Source organism: Panthera leo, chromosome A1, assembly GCF_018350215.1.
Source record: "Panthera leo isolate Ple1 chromosome A1, P.leo_Ple1_pat1.1, whole genome shotgun sequence".
Lineage (NCBI taxonomy): Eukaryota > Metazoa > Chordata > Mammalia > Carnivora > Felidae > Panthera > Panthera leo.
The window spans coordinates 152,632,442-152,647,784 of NC_056679.1; the positions used below are offsets into that span (position 1 = coordinate 152,632,442).

A 15,343-nucleotide genomic window follows, 5' to 3' on the forward strand; every position below is an offset into this window, starting at 1 on the left:
TTGGATTCCCCTTGAACACTCTCCTGTCTCCTATAGCAGATCTCTCCCATCTTCCACATCATATTCATCTCCTTAAAGGATTCTCTTTACCTACTTTTTCGTGATCACCTATGAGTCATTTATAAAAGCAGAAATATATTCAAAGCAAAATTTATTAATTCAGGTAAAATGGCTTGAGTTATAAATGCTTTCTCCAAAATACCCTGAGGTTGTTGTTTTTTTGTTTGTTTTAGTAGGCAGTATTTTTTAATCCATTTTTATGTTGCTTCATTTTTCTGATTAACTCTATGCTTAAAAATTAAAAGAAAGTGGGGCAGCTAGGTGGCTCTGTTTGTTAAGCACCTGACTTCAGCTCAGTCATGATCTCGTGGTTCATGAGTTTGAGTCCCGCATCAGGGTCTCTGTTGTCAGTGCAGAGCCCTGACTTTGTATCCTCTGTCTCTGTTTCTCTCTGCCCCTGCCCTGTTTGCACTCACACACACACATGTGCACACCACTCTCTCTCTCTCAAAAATAAACATTTAAAAAAATTAAAAGAAAGTGATAAATTAGAGAAATTCTTTACCTCCTGCAGTCAAAATTATTTATTAGAGTGAATTTACTTTTCCATGGCTGTTTTTATTTTTAATTATAAAGTTTTGGGTTAATTATTAGAATTGCTTAATTTTCATGTGTTGGGATTGTGGTCATATATTTTAACTTTAAAAAAAAATTCCTTATTACGCAAGAAACACGTATCAACTATAGAAAACTTACAAAATACAGCATGGTCAAATAATACATAAATAATAAATAAGAAAAGCAGCTATAATCCTAACACCCATAAAGAATTACTATAATATTTTGTTCCCAACCTAGAGCTTTCTCTGCACAAAAATTAAATATATGAAAATATTTATATGTTAGGTTTATTTTTTACTGGGATTCTATATGAATGTCTTATTTTATTTTAAGTATTTATTTATTAATTTTGAGACTGGGGATGGGAGAGGGATGGAGAGAATCCCTGGCAGTCTCCATGCTGTCAACGCAGAGTCCGATGTGGGGCTCAATCTCATGAGATCATGAGATCATGGAGATCATGACCTGAGCCAAAACCAAGAGTCAGAGGCCTAACCAACCAAACCACACAGGCGCCCCGGTACTTACTATCTGAGAAACTTTTTCTTATTCAACAGTATGTCATGATTAACAAAATTTTTCTACGTTATTTTTCTTGTTATGAAAATTTCCATATTTAAAATTGATTAGATAAATACTATATAACTATTGACAGAAAGTTGTAGAAATTTTATAGCACTATTTCAAAGTTTTTTTTTTTAATGTTTATTTTTTTTTAATACTCTTTACACTCAAAGTGGAGCTTGAACTCATGACCCTGAAATAAAGAGTCTCATGCTCTTCCAAATGAGCCAGCTGGGAGCCACCAAAGTTCTTTTTAATGAACTCTTTTTTTTTTCATAGGAGAAAATATATCACCTAGGCTAAATCTGTACAGTCAGATATTAAGAAATTTTATTTTCACTGATTAACCAACTGTCATGTCCCTTTAAATAGTCATATCCAGTGCCACTAATTCCTAGAGGAAACTGCAACTGTTGTATTTTTTTTTTCTTTTGTACATGCAGATTGGAGAAGACTCCCAAGAGAAATGATGCCAAGGAAAAAGTGCAAAAAAGGTACATTGACTAATGTAATAATCCAGGTAATAAAAGGTTATTGCTCAAATTCTAATTATGGAATGAATTCTCAATCTGAAGTTACACTCAGCATTCTGAATGCTTTTTCTTAAAATATGTTTGACATTTTGACTATTGTGTTAAAACTTTCTGTTGTTGGTTTTTTGCTTTGTTTTGATACTTTGTTTAGTTTTTCCGTTCTTTAAGTATGGAATTTTGATGTGCTAGAGAAGACTTTTCAAGTATTGTAGACATTTTACTTTTGAAAATTTGAAATTTTGCATATAAATGCATTTGATGGTTATACCATCTATATTCTAAGTTTTTAACTCATATATTTGGAACTGGTAAAATTTGGGAACTGGTAGATTAGAACTTTATGTGGCACACAAAATACCAAAGTGAAAATTTCCAGTGTGGTGTTCTTTCATAATTCCGCTGAGTGAATAGTTGTTGAGAATCTACTGTTGCCAGACACTGTGCTAAAAGAAATGAAACAGTGAGCAAAGTGGGAATAGTCCTTGCCTTAATGGAGCTTACAGTCAAATGGAGTAAAAACATTAAATAAAAACACACTGTCCTCAGTGGGAGGTCAAGGAAGTTTCTTCGAAGAAATGTAATTGGAGCCCGGATTGCATGAGTAAATTTACTAAGATGGAATTGGCAGAAGAACATCCGAGAAACACCAGGTTTGTGGGGGGAAATCATGAGTTACAGTTTAGAAGTGGTCTTTAAGTTTCCTTTGAAATATACAAATAGAAATGTTGAGCATGTTGTTGGATACAGGGGGATGGACTTCAAAATGGAGATGATAGGGATCAGCATAGGTGCTATAATTGAAACTGTGAGGAAGGGTGAGATTATCTAGGCTGAAATTAGAGAATTAGAAGAAATGAGGGCCTAAGCCTAAACTTGGAGGACTGCCAAAATTTAATGGGCTGGTAGAGGAGGTTGAATCAGCAAAGAAAGGAGATGGAAGGAGAAGGGATGGGGAGGGAGAGAGGAGAACCAGAAGAGAGTGGAGTCACAGAAGCAAGAGTATGCAAGAAGTACAGACCATTTCAAATGGTGATCAACAGTGTTAAAGGAGGTTAAACAAAATTGCTATGAGGTCAAGTAAGATACAGATTGGAAAATGTAAACTAATTTTTGACTTATTGATCATTGTTGCCCTCAGCGAGAGCTTTTTAAAAGATTTGTAAGCATGGAATTCAGATTGGAATGGATTAAACAGTAAATGGGAGTTTAGGAAAAAGGGACAGCAAGCATAGATGAATGATTGGGAAATTTGGATATGAAGACTAAAGAAATGAGGTGCCTGGATGGCTCAGTCAGTTGAATGTCCAGCTCTTGATACTTGGTCATAATCTCATGGTTCTTGAGTTCAAGCCCCGTTTAGCTCTGTGCTGATAGCGCAGAGCCTGCTTGGGATTCTCTGTCTCTCTCTCTCAAAAATAAATAAACATGAAAGAAAGAAAGAAAGAAAGAAAGAAAGAAAGAAAGAAAGAAAGAAAGAAAGAAAGGGAGGAAGGAAGGGAGGAAAGGAAGGAAGGAAGGAAGGAAAGGAAGGAAGGAAAGAAAGAAAGAAAGAAAGAAAGAAAGAAAGAAAGAAAGGAAGGAAGAAAGAAAGGTGCCTGGGTGACTCAGTCAGTTAAGTGTCTTGACTTCAACTCAGATCATGATATCACAGTCTGTGGGTTCGAGTCTCGTGTCAGGCTCTGTACTGACAGCTCAAAGCCTGGCTTACTTCAGATCTGTCTCCCTCTCACTTTGCCCTTCTCCTGCTGACTCTCTCTCTGTCTCTCTGTCTGTCTCTCTCTCTGTCTCTCTCTCTCTCTCAAAAATAAATAAACAGAGGGGCACCTGGGTAGCTCAGACCGTTAAGGGTCTGACTTCAGCTTAGGTCATGATCTCACAGTTCGTGAGTTCAACCCCATATCTGGCTCTGTGCTGACAGCTCTCCCTGTCCCTCCCCTGCGTTTGCGCTCTGTCTCTCTCTCTCTCTCAAAAGTAAATAAATAAACATTAGAAAAAAATTGAAAATAAATAAATAAATAAACATTTGGAAAATTTATAAAAAAGAATAAGAGAGAAAAAGTGAAGTAGCCAGACAGGTTAATAACAATAGGGCTAGCAATTAAGAGAAGAGATTTCCTCCCTTACCCCTCTCTTTTTTTTTTAGGCCTGGTATTTTGCATTTTGCTTTTTAAATAGACTTCATTTTTTTTTTTACCATTTTATTTAATTTATTTTTTTAAATTTGCATCCAAGTTAGTTAGCATATAGTGTGACAATGCTTTCAGGAGTAGATTCCTTAATGCCCCTTACCCATGATTTAGCACATCCTCCCTCCCGCAACCCTCTGTTTGTTCTCCATATTTAAGAGTCTCTTATGTTTGGTCCCCCTCCCTGTTTTTATATTATTTTTGCTTCCCTTCCCTTATGTTTATCTGTTTTGTATCTTAAAGTCCTCATATGAGTGAGGTCATATGATATTTGTCTTTCTCTAATTTCGCTTAGCATAATACCCTCTAGTTCCATCCGGGTAGTTGCAAATGGCAAGATTTCATTCTTTTTTGATTGCTGAGTAGTACTCCATTGTATATATATATATATATATATATATATATATATATATACCCACATCTTCTTTATCCATTCATCCATTGATGGACATTTATGCTCTTTCCACACTTTATTGTTGATAGTGCCACTATAAACATTGGGGTGCATGTGCCCCTTTGAAACAGCATACCTCTATCCTTTGGATAAATATCTAGTAGTGCAATTGCTGGATTGTAGGGTAGTTCGATTTTAATTTTTTGAGGAACCTCCATACTGTTTTCCAGAGTAGCTGCACCAGTTTGCATTCCTACCAGCAGTGCAAAAGAGATCCTCTTTCTCCGCATCCTTGCCAACATCTGTTGTTGCCGGAGTTGTTAATGTTAGCCAGTCTGACAGGTGTGAGATAGTATCTCATTGTGGTTTTGATTTGTATTTCCCTGATGATGAGTAATGTTGAGCATTTTTTCATGTGTCAGTTGACCATCTAGATGTCTTCTTTGGAGAAGTGTCTATTCATGTCTTTTGCCCATTTCTTCACTGGATTACTTGTTTTGTGGGTGTTGAGTTTGATAAGTTCTTGATAGATTTTGGATACTAACCCTTTATCTGATATGTCATTGGCAAATACCTTGTCCCATTCCATCGGTTGCCTTTTAGTTCTGCTGATTGTTTCCTTCACTGTGCAGAAGCTTTTTATTTTGATGAGGTCCCAATAGTTCATTTTTGCTTTTGTTTCCCTTGCCTCCAAAAACATGTTGAGTAAAAAGTTGCTGTGGCCAAGATCAGAGAGGTTTTTGCCTGCCTTCTCCTCGAGGATTTTGATGGCTTCCTGTTTTTTTAGGTCTTTCATCCATTTTGAGTTTATTTTTGTGTATGGTGTAAGAAAGTAGTCCAGGTTCATTTTTCTGCATGTCGCTGTCTAGTTTTCCCAGCACCATTTGCTGAAGAAGACTGTCTTTATTCCATTGGATATTCTTTCCTGCCTTGTCAAAGATTAGTTGGCCATACTTTGTGGGTCCATATCTGGGTTCTCTATTCTGTTCCATTGATCTGAGTGAAATAGACTTCATTTTTTAGAGCAGTTTTGGATTCACAGCAAAATTGAGCAGGTAAGTGCAGGTTTCCCTTATACTTCCTGCCCCCATACATGCATAGCCTCCCCCATTATTAATATCCCCCACCAGAGTGATACATTTGTTACAATTACGGATCCTACCTTGACATATCATTATTACACAGAGTCCATAGTTTACATTAGGATTCACTCTTGGTATTGTACATTCTGTGGGTAAAGGCAAATGTATAATGATATGCATGCACCATTGTAATATCATACAGAGTACTTTCACTGCCTTAAAAATTCTCTGTGCTCTGCCTATTCATCTCTTTCTCCTCCTTACCCCTGGCAACCACTAATCTTTTTACTGTCCTCATAGCTTTGCCGTTTCCAAAATGTCATATAGTTGGAAGCATTCAGTATGTAGTCTTTTCAGATTGACTTCTTTTACTTAATAATAAGCATTTAATTTTCCTCCATGACTTTTCATGGCTTCACAGCTCATTTTTTGTTAGTGCTTAATAATATGGCATTGTCTGGATATGCAACAGTTTGTTTATGCATTTCCTTACTACAGGCATCTTGATGGCTTCCAAGATTTGGGGGTTATGAATAAAGCTGCTATAAACATCCACTATTGTGTGGACATAAGTTTTCAACTCCTTTGAGTAAATACCAGGGAGCATGATTGCTGGATTGTATGGTAAGAGTATACTTAGCTTTGTAAGAAACCACCAAACTGTCTTCCAAAGTTGCTCTACCATGTTGCATTCCCACCAGCAACCAATGACAGTTCCCGATTTTATATATCCTGGCTAGCATTTGGTGGTAGTGTTCTGGATTTTGGCCATTCTAATAGGTGCATAGTAAGTATCTCACTACTATTTTAATTTGCACTTCTTTGGTGACTTATGATGTGGAGCATCTTTAATGTATTTATTTGCCATTTGTATATCTTGTTTGGAAAGAGGTCTGTGGCCCATTTTTTAATGTTTTGTGTGGGTGTGTGTCTGTGTGTTCTTATTGTGAAGTTTTAGGAGTTCTTTGTATATCTTGGATAACAGTCTATAAGAAAAGCTTACTCCTGCTGTATCTCCTTTAGTCTCCTACCACTACTATATTCACAAAATTTCTGACACCAGGTGTATGGAATTTTTTTTCCCCACACCAAGCAGTTCTCTGCAACACCAGCTGGCTGTCTTACAATTTAATTCAGTTCCAAAATCAACTGTAATTAGCACAGACCCCACATGTTAAGGACTCAGTCCAGCTCCCCACTTCAAAAGCCAATTACAAGTAGTAGGTTCCCCAGATTACCCATAATTTCTATCTGACTTGGCTACAGATCAGGGGTTCCTATGACCCTCCTCCCACTTGGATTTCATTTACTAGAACAGCTCACAGAACCCTAGGAAACATTTAGGTTTACTGGTTTATTATTTAATAAAGATATGATAGTGGATACAGATGAACAGTCAGATGAAAAGGTAGATAAAGTAAAGTCTAGAACGATTCCTAACACAGGAACTTTTCTGTCTCCCTGGAGCTGGGGTGCCCCACCTTCCCAGCATGTGAATGTGTTTACCAACCTGGAAGCTCCTCAAACGCCCATACTTTGGGGATTTTTATAGAGGCTTCATCACATAAGTATGATCAATCATGAACTCAGTCTCAAGTCCCTTTCCACTCCAGGGGAATGGAGAATGGAGCTGAAAATTCCAGGCTTTTAATCATGGTTTGATCTGTCTTGTGCCCTTATCCTGAAGCTGTCCAGGAGCCCCCAAGAGTTGTCTCCTTAGAACAAAAGACACTCCTATCACGCAGTAAATTTCAAGGGATTAGGAACTCTGCCAGGAACTAAGGTCAAAGACTAAATATGAGAACAAAAGATGCTTCTAGTGTTTTTATCACTTAGGAAATTATAAGGGTTTTAGGAGTTCTGTGCAAGGAACCGGGAAGAGAGACCAATATTTTTTTGTATTATTTCAAATAGTGCTTTATCAGATACGTCTTTTGCAAATATTTTCTCCCAGTCTGTGGTTTTTCTTCTCATTTTCTTGACATTATCTTTTGCAGAGCAGAATTTTTTAATTTTAATGAAGTCCACCTTATCAGTTATTCCTTTCATAGGTCATGGCTTTAGTGTTATATCTAAAAGGTAATTACCAAACTCAAGGTCATCTAGAGTTTTACAGTTTTGTGTTTTGTATTTAGGTGGTGATCCATTTTGAGTTCATTTTTGTGAAGAGTGTAAGGTTTTTTAATGTTTGTTTATTTTTGAGAGAGAAAGGGGGAGGCAGAGAGAGAAGGAGACAGAGGATCCAAAGTTGGATCCAAAGCTGGTTCTGTGCTATCAGCACAGAGCCTGATGTAGGGCTCAAACTCATAAACTGTGAGATCATGACCTGAGCCAGAGTTGGATACTTAACTGACTGAGCCACCCAGGCACCCCTATATTCACTTTTTTTTTGCTTGTGGAAGTTTAGTTGTTCCAGCATCATTTGTTGAAAAGACTCTTTTCTCCATTGTATGGCCTTTGCTTCTTTTTCTATATTTTTGTGGGTCTATTTCTGGGCTCTCTATTCTATTCCATTGACCTTTGTATATTCTTTCACCTTTACCGGGAAGTCTTGATTATCAGAGCTTTAGAGTATGTTTTAAAGTCTGGTAGTGTCAGTCCTCCAACCTTGTTCTTTCCTTCAATTTTGCGATGCCTATTCTAGATCTTTTGCCTCTCCATTTAAACGTTAGAAACAATTTGTTGATACTATAAAATAACTTACTAGGATTTTGATTGAGATTGCATTGAATCTATAGATGAAGTTGGGAAGAACTGTCATCTTCACAGTATTGAATCTTACTATCCATGAACATGTAATATCTCTCCATTTATTTAGATGTTTGATTTCATTCTTCAGAGTTTTATAGTTTTCTTCATATAGACTATGTACTTATTTTGTTAGATTTTATCTAAGTGTTTCTTTTGGGGGTGCTAATGTAAACAGTAGTAGATTTTTAATTTCAAATTCCACTTGTTCATTGTTGGTATATAAGAAGGCTATTGACCTTTGTGTATTACCCTTGTATCCTGCAACCCTGCTGTAATCACGTATTAGTTTCCAGACTTTTGGTCTCATTCTTTCAGATTTTCTGCATAGATGATCATGTCATCTGTGCACGAAGATAGTTTTATTTCTTCCTTCCCAATCTGTTTACCTCTTATATCCTTTCCTTATCTGATGGCATTAGCAAGAACTTCTAGTACAATGTTGAAAAACAGTGGTGAGAGGGAACTTTCTTGCCTGGTTCTTAATCTTAGTGGGAAAGTGTTAAACTTTTCACCTTTAAGTATGACGTCAAGCCTTTCACCATTAGATGTAGCTATCGTTTTTTTGGTGGCTATTCTTTATCAAGTTTAGGAAGTTTCCCTCTATTCTTTGTTTACTAAGGGTTTTTCGTTATGAATGGGTGTTTGATTTTGTCAGAGGCTTTTTGTGCATCTGTTGATACGATCATGTGATTTTTTTTCTTTAGCCTCTTAATTTGATGGATTAAGTTAATTGATTTGGGAAGATTGAACCAGCCTTACATACCTGAGATAAATCCTACTTAGTTGTGATGTATTATTCTTTCTATACATTGTGGGATTAGATGTGGTAAATGTTTTGTTGAAAATTTTTGCTTATATGTTCATGAGAGATTGATCTTCTGTTTCCTTACTTATAATATTTGTCTGGTTTTGGTATTAGGGTAATGCTGGCCTCACAGAATGAGTTAGGAAGTATTGCTTCATCTCCTGTCTGCTGAAAGAGATCCCCCTCCCCTTTTTAACAGCTTTATTGAGGTATCATTGACATATGATAAAATGCATATATTTGAATATATAATTTGGTAAATTCTGACACATGTATTTAAAGTGGAAGTATTTCTATTTTGTTTCATTTCAAAGCTACACTATATAAGAATATTTAGCTTGATTGAGTACAAAATATTATGTTAAAAACCCAAAATAGGGGCGCCCGGGTGGCTCAGTCGGTTAAGTGTCCGACTTCAGCTCAGGTCATGATCATGATTTGTGAGTTCAAGCCCCGCATCAGGCTCTGTGCTGACAGCTTGGAGCCTGGAGCCTGCTTCGGATTCTGTGTCTCCTTCTCTCTCTGCCCCTCCCCGACTTGTGCTCTGTCTTTCTATGTCTCTCAAAAAATGAATAAATGTTAAAAAAAAATTTTTTTTAAAAACCAAAATATTATACATTGAGATATAATAGTTTTATCTGGTGTTTTTTTATACCTTTGGCTTTTATTGGGCAAATATATTATTTTTACAATATAATAACATGTGCATTAATGATACTGGTCATGTCCTAGTGGATTGTAAATTTGTAGCAGACTTTAAAGAGCCAAAAAGAATGTATCTGATTTGGAAAAATTAATTTTTTCAAATATATCCCACTGACTACTCATCCCTGGAACTTTATATACACATTGATTATTAGTTAAAACTTCCAGTGTGTCAGAATTTCCATTTGTTAAAAAACAAAACAACAACCATAAAACTTTGTTTCCATTCTGAGCTTTTTTTTTTTTTTTTTGCATATTGTATAATTTTTGTGTTTTATTCCTGGTAAACTTATACTCTCCTTTTTGTTAAGATGGCCTCTACTGATTTACATGAAAGTAAATAGTACCCAAAGGGCCAAAGGCTGAAAAATTTTTTTCTTGAGGAACCAGCTGTTGGCAGATATTGAAAGAAACAAACAAAAATTCAAATATATGCATGTATTTGGCCAAAGATGAGGGAAAAATGCCTGTTAATGTTTTCAGGTTAAAACAGTCTTTTAACAAATTTTGGAAATTTGACACTTCTCCCCCAGTTGTACATAAAAGAATTAGTGATTATGTAAAAACAGTTTAATAAATAGCAAAAGATACTTAGTTGCCTTTTGGCAACTGACTTTCTTGGTCAAGAAATCAGTAGTTTTTAATAAGTTCATTTACCTGACCATGTTCTATAATACCCATTAAACAGACTTATGTGTTATGAAATTTAAATAATTCAACAGAAGATTCTTAGAGAAAAAGACTTCATTATGTGAGTAAATTACATTCTTAGCTAATGTTTTCTGATTTCGATATCATAATATATATTGAAATCTAGTTCATATATGATACTATATTTTATGTGCTACAGTTCAAATTAAACAGTCTTTACCCTCAAGGGGAACAGAAAAAGTTACCCATGATTAAATCTACCTATTACCTTTTTTTGAACAAAACTTCACATAAATATGTTTGGGGTTCTGAGTTCAGTGATTCCCTGAGGGGCAATTTGGTATGTAACACAGTAAATTGTAATTCCATCAGTTATGGGTCATCTACCACAATCTAGAAATTTCTTCTTTTATAAGTTAAATGTTAATCTTTAACAAAATTACATATTTCTGAGCTATATTTTCCTGTGTTGCCAAGTAATTTCTAGGTATTTAGCTTGATTTGGGGAAAGGACTATAATACTTTCAATCACAATGGGACAATTTTGTAGCATATCATAATGCCTTGGTGACTGACTGGAAGGATCTATATGTGAAATAATTCTCTATGCCCTGAAGTTTTACAATAGCTTCAAAATGCAATGTTTTTTATATGGCTCAAAAAAATTACCCCAATGCCATTAAAACATTTATACTGCTTTGACTTTTCAGGTTCATATAATGGGCATATTCAGGGTAGCCATTTTAATCTTCATTCCAAAGATAATGCTTATGTTGTGTGAATATAACCTCTTTCTCATTTCCTTAACCATTGACAAATGGTTATTTATTTATTTATTTATTCTGCACTTGTTTTTTTATTTTCCAAACCTGGTCAAATTGCCCTACTTAAAACAAAGTACACCAATCAGTGACCAAGAAGCCAATGCAGATGATATATTTGTGAGATTCTTTCACTGGTCCTCTGGTGCTTCTTTCTGAAGTAACATTTTAGCAGTTTGGGCTTAATAACATTAATTGCCAGTACAGATTTTCAGTACTAGTAAAAAGATATGTGGTTACGGTCTTAAAAAACTTCCTATTAAGTGATTATCGTTGACTCCTGATCATGGAAAATTGGGGAGGCATGCTGATTGATTTTGTTATTCTTTTGGAAAATTCAGTGTGCAAATTGGATGACTGCCCAGTAGGACATATCACTATGCTAGACAGCATATGAAATATAATACACAGTTTCTGTTATAGAAATATGTGTTAACAGCGGTTTTACTTTAGCAGGCCCCAAATCCCAAAAAGCAAAGGCTACGGGCAAAGGCGCGTCACTCACTAATACTGCAGATGTATTGAAAAAAATCGAGGTAAGGTTTTCTTCTTACTGTAAGAGCAAGCTGTAAAAGTATCATGCCTCCTTCACCTTCTTCACTCTTTACACCTTCTCTCACTTGTTAATCGTACCTAGATTTGGCACAACCAATCCCAGCACACAGGGTAACTAGAAAGATTTGAACATTGTTGGCTGGTAGATAAGGAGGCTCCATCCTGTCCTTCATTACCACTTACCTGTCAACTTACCTTACCTTCTGTCGCCTACTTCCTTTTCCATGTATCCTATTTTCCCCTTGAATGTCTGTGTATTCTTATTTTCCCCTGGCATTGGAATTATGTATTGGAAAGAAACACAAAAGAGTTATATACCTAAAATGTATTTTTTAAAAATATTTTTAAATTATTTTTTAAGTTTATTTATTGTGAGAGAAAGACAGAGACAGAGTGCATACGCACAAAAAGGGAAGGGGCAGAGAGGGAGAGAGAGAATCTCATGCAGGCTCCATGCTTACTGCAGAGATCGACCTAGGGCTCGTCTCACAACTGCAAGATCATGACCTGAGCGAATGTCAAGAGTTAGACTCTTAACCGACTGAGCCACCCAGGCACCCCCTGAAATGTATTTCTTTTAAAAACCTCTCATTGTTTTTTCCTATTATTGTATATGTACTTTTTTAATGCTTTTTTTCTGTCTCATGTTGAGTGCTTTGAGAGAAAAGTACATCTTATAGAACTTAAGTTTATATCTTCATTGTTTTTAATATTTCAAAAATAAAAAAGAGAAAGTATCCAAAATGTTAATAAACTGAAAATTTCTCCTCCCATTCTTGCGCCTAACCATCCAGTTCCCCCCTTGTAGACAATCAGTATTCCCTGTTTCTTACAGATCTTTCAGAAATATTTTATGTATAACAAATACAGATTTTTTTCTTTTTCGTTTTAAAGACAAAAGTTAGCATGTTACACTCTTCTGCATTTTCATTTTATTACTTGTAATCAACTGGAGATGATTCTGTGTCAGTCTGTATAGACTTGCCTCATTCTTTTTTTTTTCTCCTTTTTTGCCTACCCTATAAGAATGAACCATAGTTTATTGAACCAATACCCAATTGATGGACTTAATGTTTCATCTAGTGTTTTGCTATTATAAACAGTGCTGTAGTGAATTCATATTAAGTATGTCATTATACATATGTAAAGTAGATTTCTTGAAGTGCATTTCTTGGGTCAATTCTTATGTGTATTAGAAAATAGGGATGAATATTGACAGATCACTCTCAATGGAGGTTATACCAATTGAGGAAGTCAAGGCTTTAAAACTTTTACTTGTTGGGGCACCTGGATGGCTTAGTTGGTTAAGCGTCCAACTTCAGCTCAAGTCATGATCTCACAGTTCCTGAGTTTAAGCCCCACATCAGGTTCTCTGCTGTCAGCATGGAGCCTGCTTCAGATCCTCTGTCCCCCTCTTCTCTGCCCCTCCCCCACTGGCTCGCACACGTTCTCTCTCTCTCTCTCTCTCTCTCTCCCTCAAAAATAAAATAAACATTAAAAAATAAAAATAAATAAAACTTTTACTTGTTTGGTCAAGTTGGCATAGCTATGTGGTAACAGAAACTCATATTTGTTATTTTATTTTTTAACTAGTACTTGAGCTGGAGGTAACATGTATGAAAATAAAGCCAGGAGGATATTGAAGGAAAAGTGATAACTGTCAGGTTTAACTGTGGTAGAATGATGGATGAGGTTGCAGAACTTGCCAACTTATATTAACTGAACACAGATTCAGACTGTTGTCAAATCTTCTCAAAACTGCATATGACATGTGCTATAAGGAAGATTGATCTGAATGTAGTCTCATCAGAACAAATGATGCTTCCAGGTTTTCTACAAACACCTTTTTCATTTTGCACATTGTTAAAATTAGAGTTTTAAATCTAGAAATCTAAATGAGTTAGCTTTATTAACTCTGAGTTAAAGAGTAAAATTAGCTTCTGGATGACTCTATTATTGTTTCATTTCTTTAGCAAAAGTAGTTGCAAATTTATTATAATAAAACTTATTTGGGGGCGCCTGGGTGGCTCAGTCAGTTAAGCGTCTGACTCTTGGTTTTGGCTCAGGTCATGATCTCTCAGTTCGTGGGATTGAGCCCCACATGGGATTCTGTGCTGACAGCATGGAGCCTGGTTGGGATTGTCTCTCCCTCTCTCTCTCCCCCTCCCATCCTCGTGCTGTCTCTCTCAAAATAAATAAATACTTAAAAAAAAAAGCTTCTGTGGATGGAGAAGGAGTAACATACAGTCAGATCTCATGATTAATGTGTGAATAATCAGACAGCAGTAAACTAATATTTGAGCTTGTATTTGTTTGATTTACAGGAAGGCCTCTCTGTAGGGTAGCTATGTATTATTTAAACTAGAAGAACTGTTCCCTTTCTATAAGTTAACTGTTTGCAAAGTGTTTTCATGTTATGTCAATCACATTATTCTTACAACAAATCTGTAAGATAGTAGGGGTAAATAGTTAAATCTCACAGAGGAGAAAATGGAGACTAATAAGCAGACAAACCAAAAATAGCAGTTTAACACAAAAAGAATAAAGTAGTGGGAGAATGTGTGTGGCTCTGAGATCATTTTTTTAAATTGCAGTTATCTGCAATAGTTCACCGATTTAAGTATTTTATGGGTTTGATTTAGATCTACGTGGTAGAAATAAAGTTGTTATTTATTTAAAGATATCTGAGGTGGCAGTAATGGAAATAAAGACTTCCTAGTCATACACAGCACTGAATGAATTCTATATTTGAAAAATATTTTCCTTAATTAGCTTGAATAAGTGTATATCTAATTGTGAAATAATAGCTAATAGCAGGATTTTTCAGATATAGTGTATACTTTTCACAGAGTTAAATAAACATAGCACAGTTTTCTTTTAACTACACAATATTCATGGGTTGTAGGCCTCTTTACTGCAATATGATTAAAATAGAAAAGAAAAAACTCCATATGTTAATGTCAACATAGCATCATTATATGTGGGTATGTGTGTATGTATTTACAGACACTTCAGAAGATCTATAAACACTATTTTATATTCGCAGGGCTCGAATTCACGAACCAGGAGATCATGACCTGAGCTGAAGTCAGTCGCTTAACCGACTGAGCCACCCAGGCACCCCAGAGAGCATTCAACTTTTGATCTCAGGGTCCTGAGTTCAAGCTCCAGGTTGAGAATAAAGTTTACTTTAAAAATAAATAAATAAAGGGCACCTGGGTGGCTCAGTCAGTTAAGCATTTGACTCTTGATTTTGCTTTGGCTCAGGTCATGATCTCACAGTTGGTGAGTTCGAGACCTGCATTGGGCACTGTGCTGCTGGTGCGGAGTCTGCTTGGAATTCTCTCTCCCTCTCTCTCTGCCCCTTCTCTCTCAAAATAAATTAAACAGGCATTTTGAAATGTTATCATTATATTCTCTTTTCTCCTTTCATGTTGGAAGGACAAGAGAATAACATCCTGAAAGTGTCTCTCCATAAACTGAATCAACTCAGTATTTTAGAAGGAGGTAGGAAGGAAATCATAAAAACAAAGCATTGTGCATTAGAGCTGATACCCTAGCAACACCTGAGATCTAGTTATGAACTAACAAAAACGAAGTAAATGCTAGTGTAATGACAAGACAGAGAGTCCCTCCTTTTTTTTTTAAATTTTTTAAAAATGTTTATATTAAGAG

At 35.8% G+C, this 15,343-nt stretch overlaps 1 protein-coding gene across 6 annotated transcripts in view; it reads left to right on the forward strand.

Annotated features, from left to right (window-relative positions):
• Positions 1-15,343, forward strand: part of POLR3G (RNA polymerase III subunit G) — a 43,394-nt gene that overhangs the window by 21,078 nt on the left and 6,973 nt on the right. For 5 of the 6 annotated variants that reach the window (XM_042943168.1, XM_042943184.1, XM_042943165.1 and 2 more), the window contains exons 5-6: positions 1,629-1,679; positions 11,567-11,649. In XM_042943168.1, coding sequence (XP_042799102.1) covers positions 1,629-1,679; positions 11,567-11,649 — 134 coding nt within the window. The remainder of the gene's footprint in view (positions 1-1,628; positions 1,680-11,566; positions 11,650-15,343) is intronic. The other variant, XM_042943191.1, reaches the window with a different exon arrangement.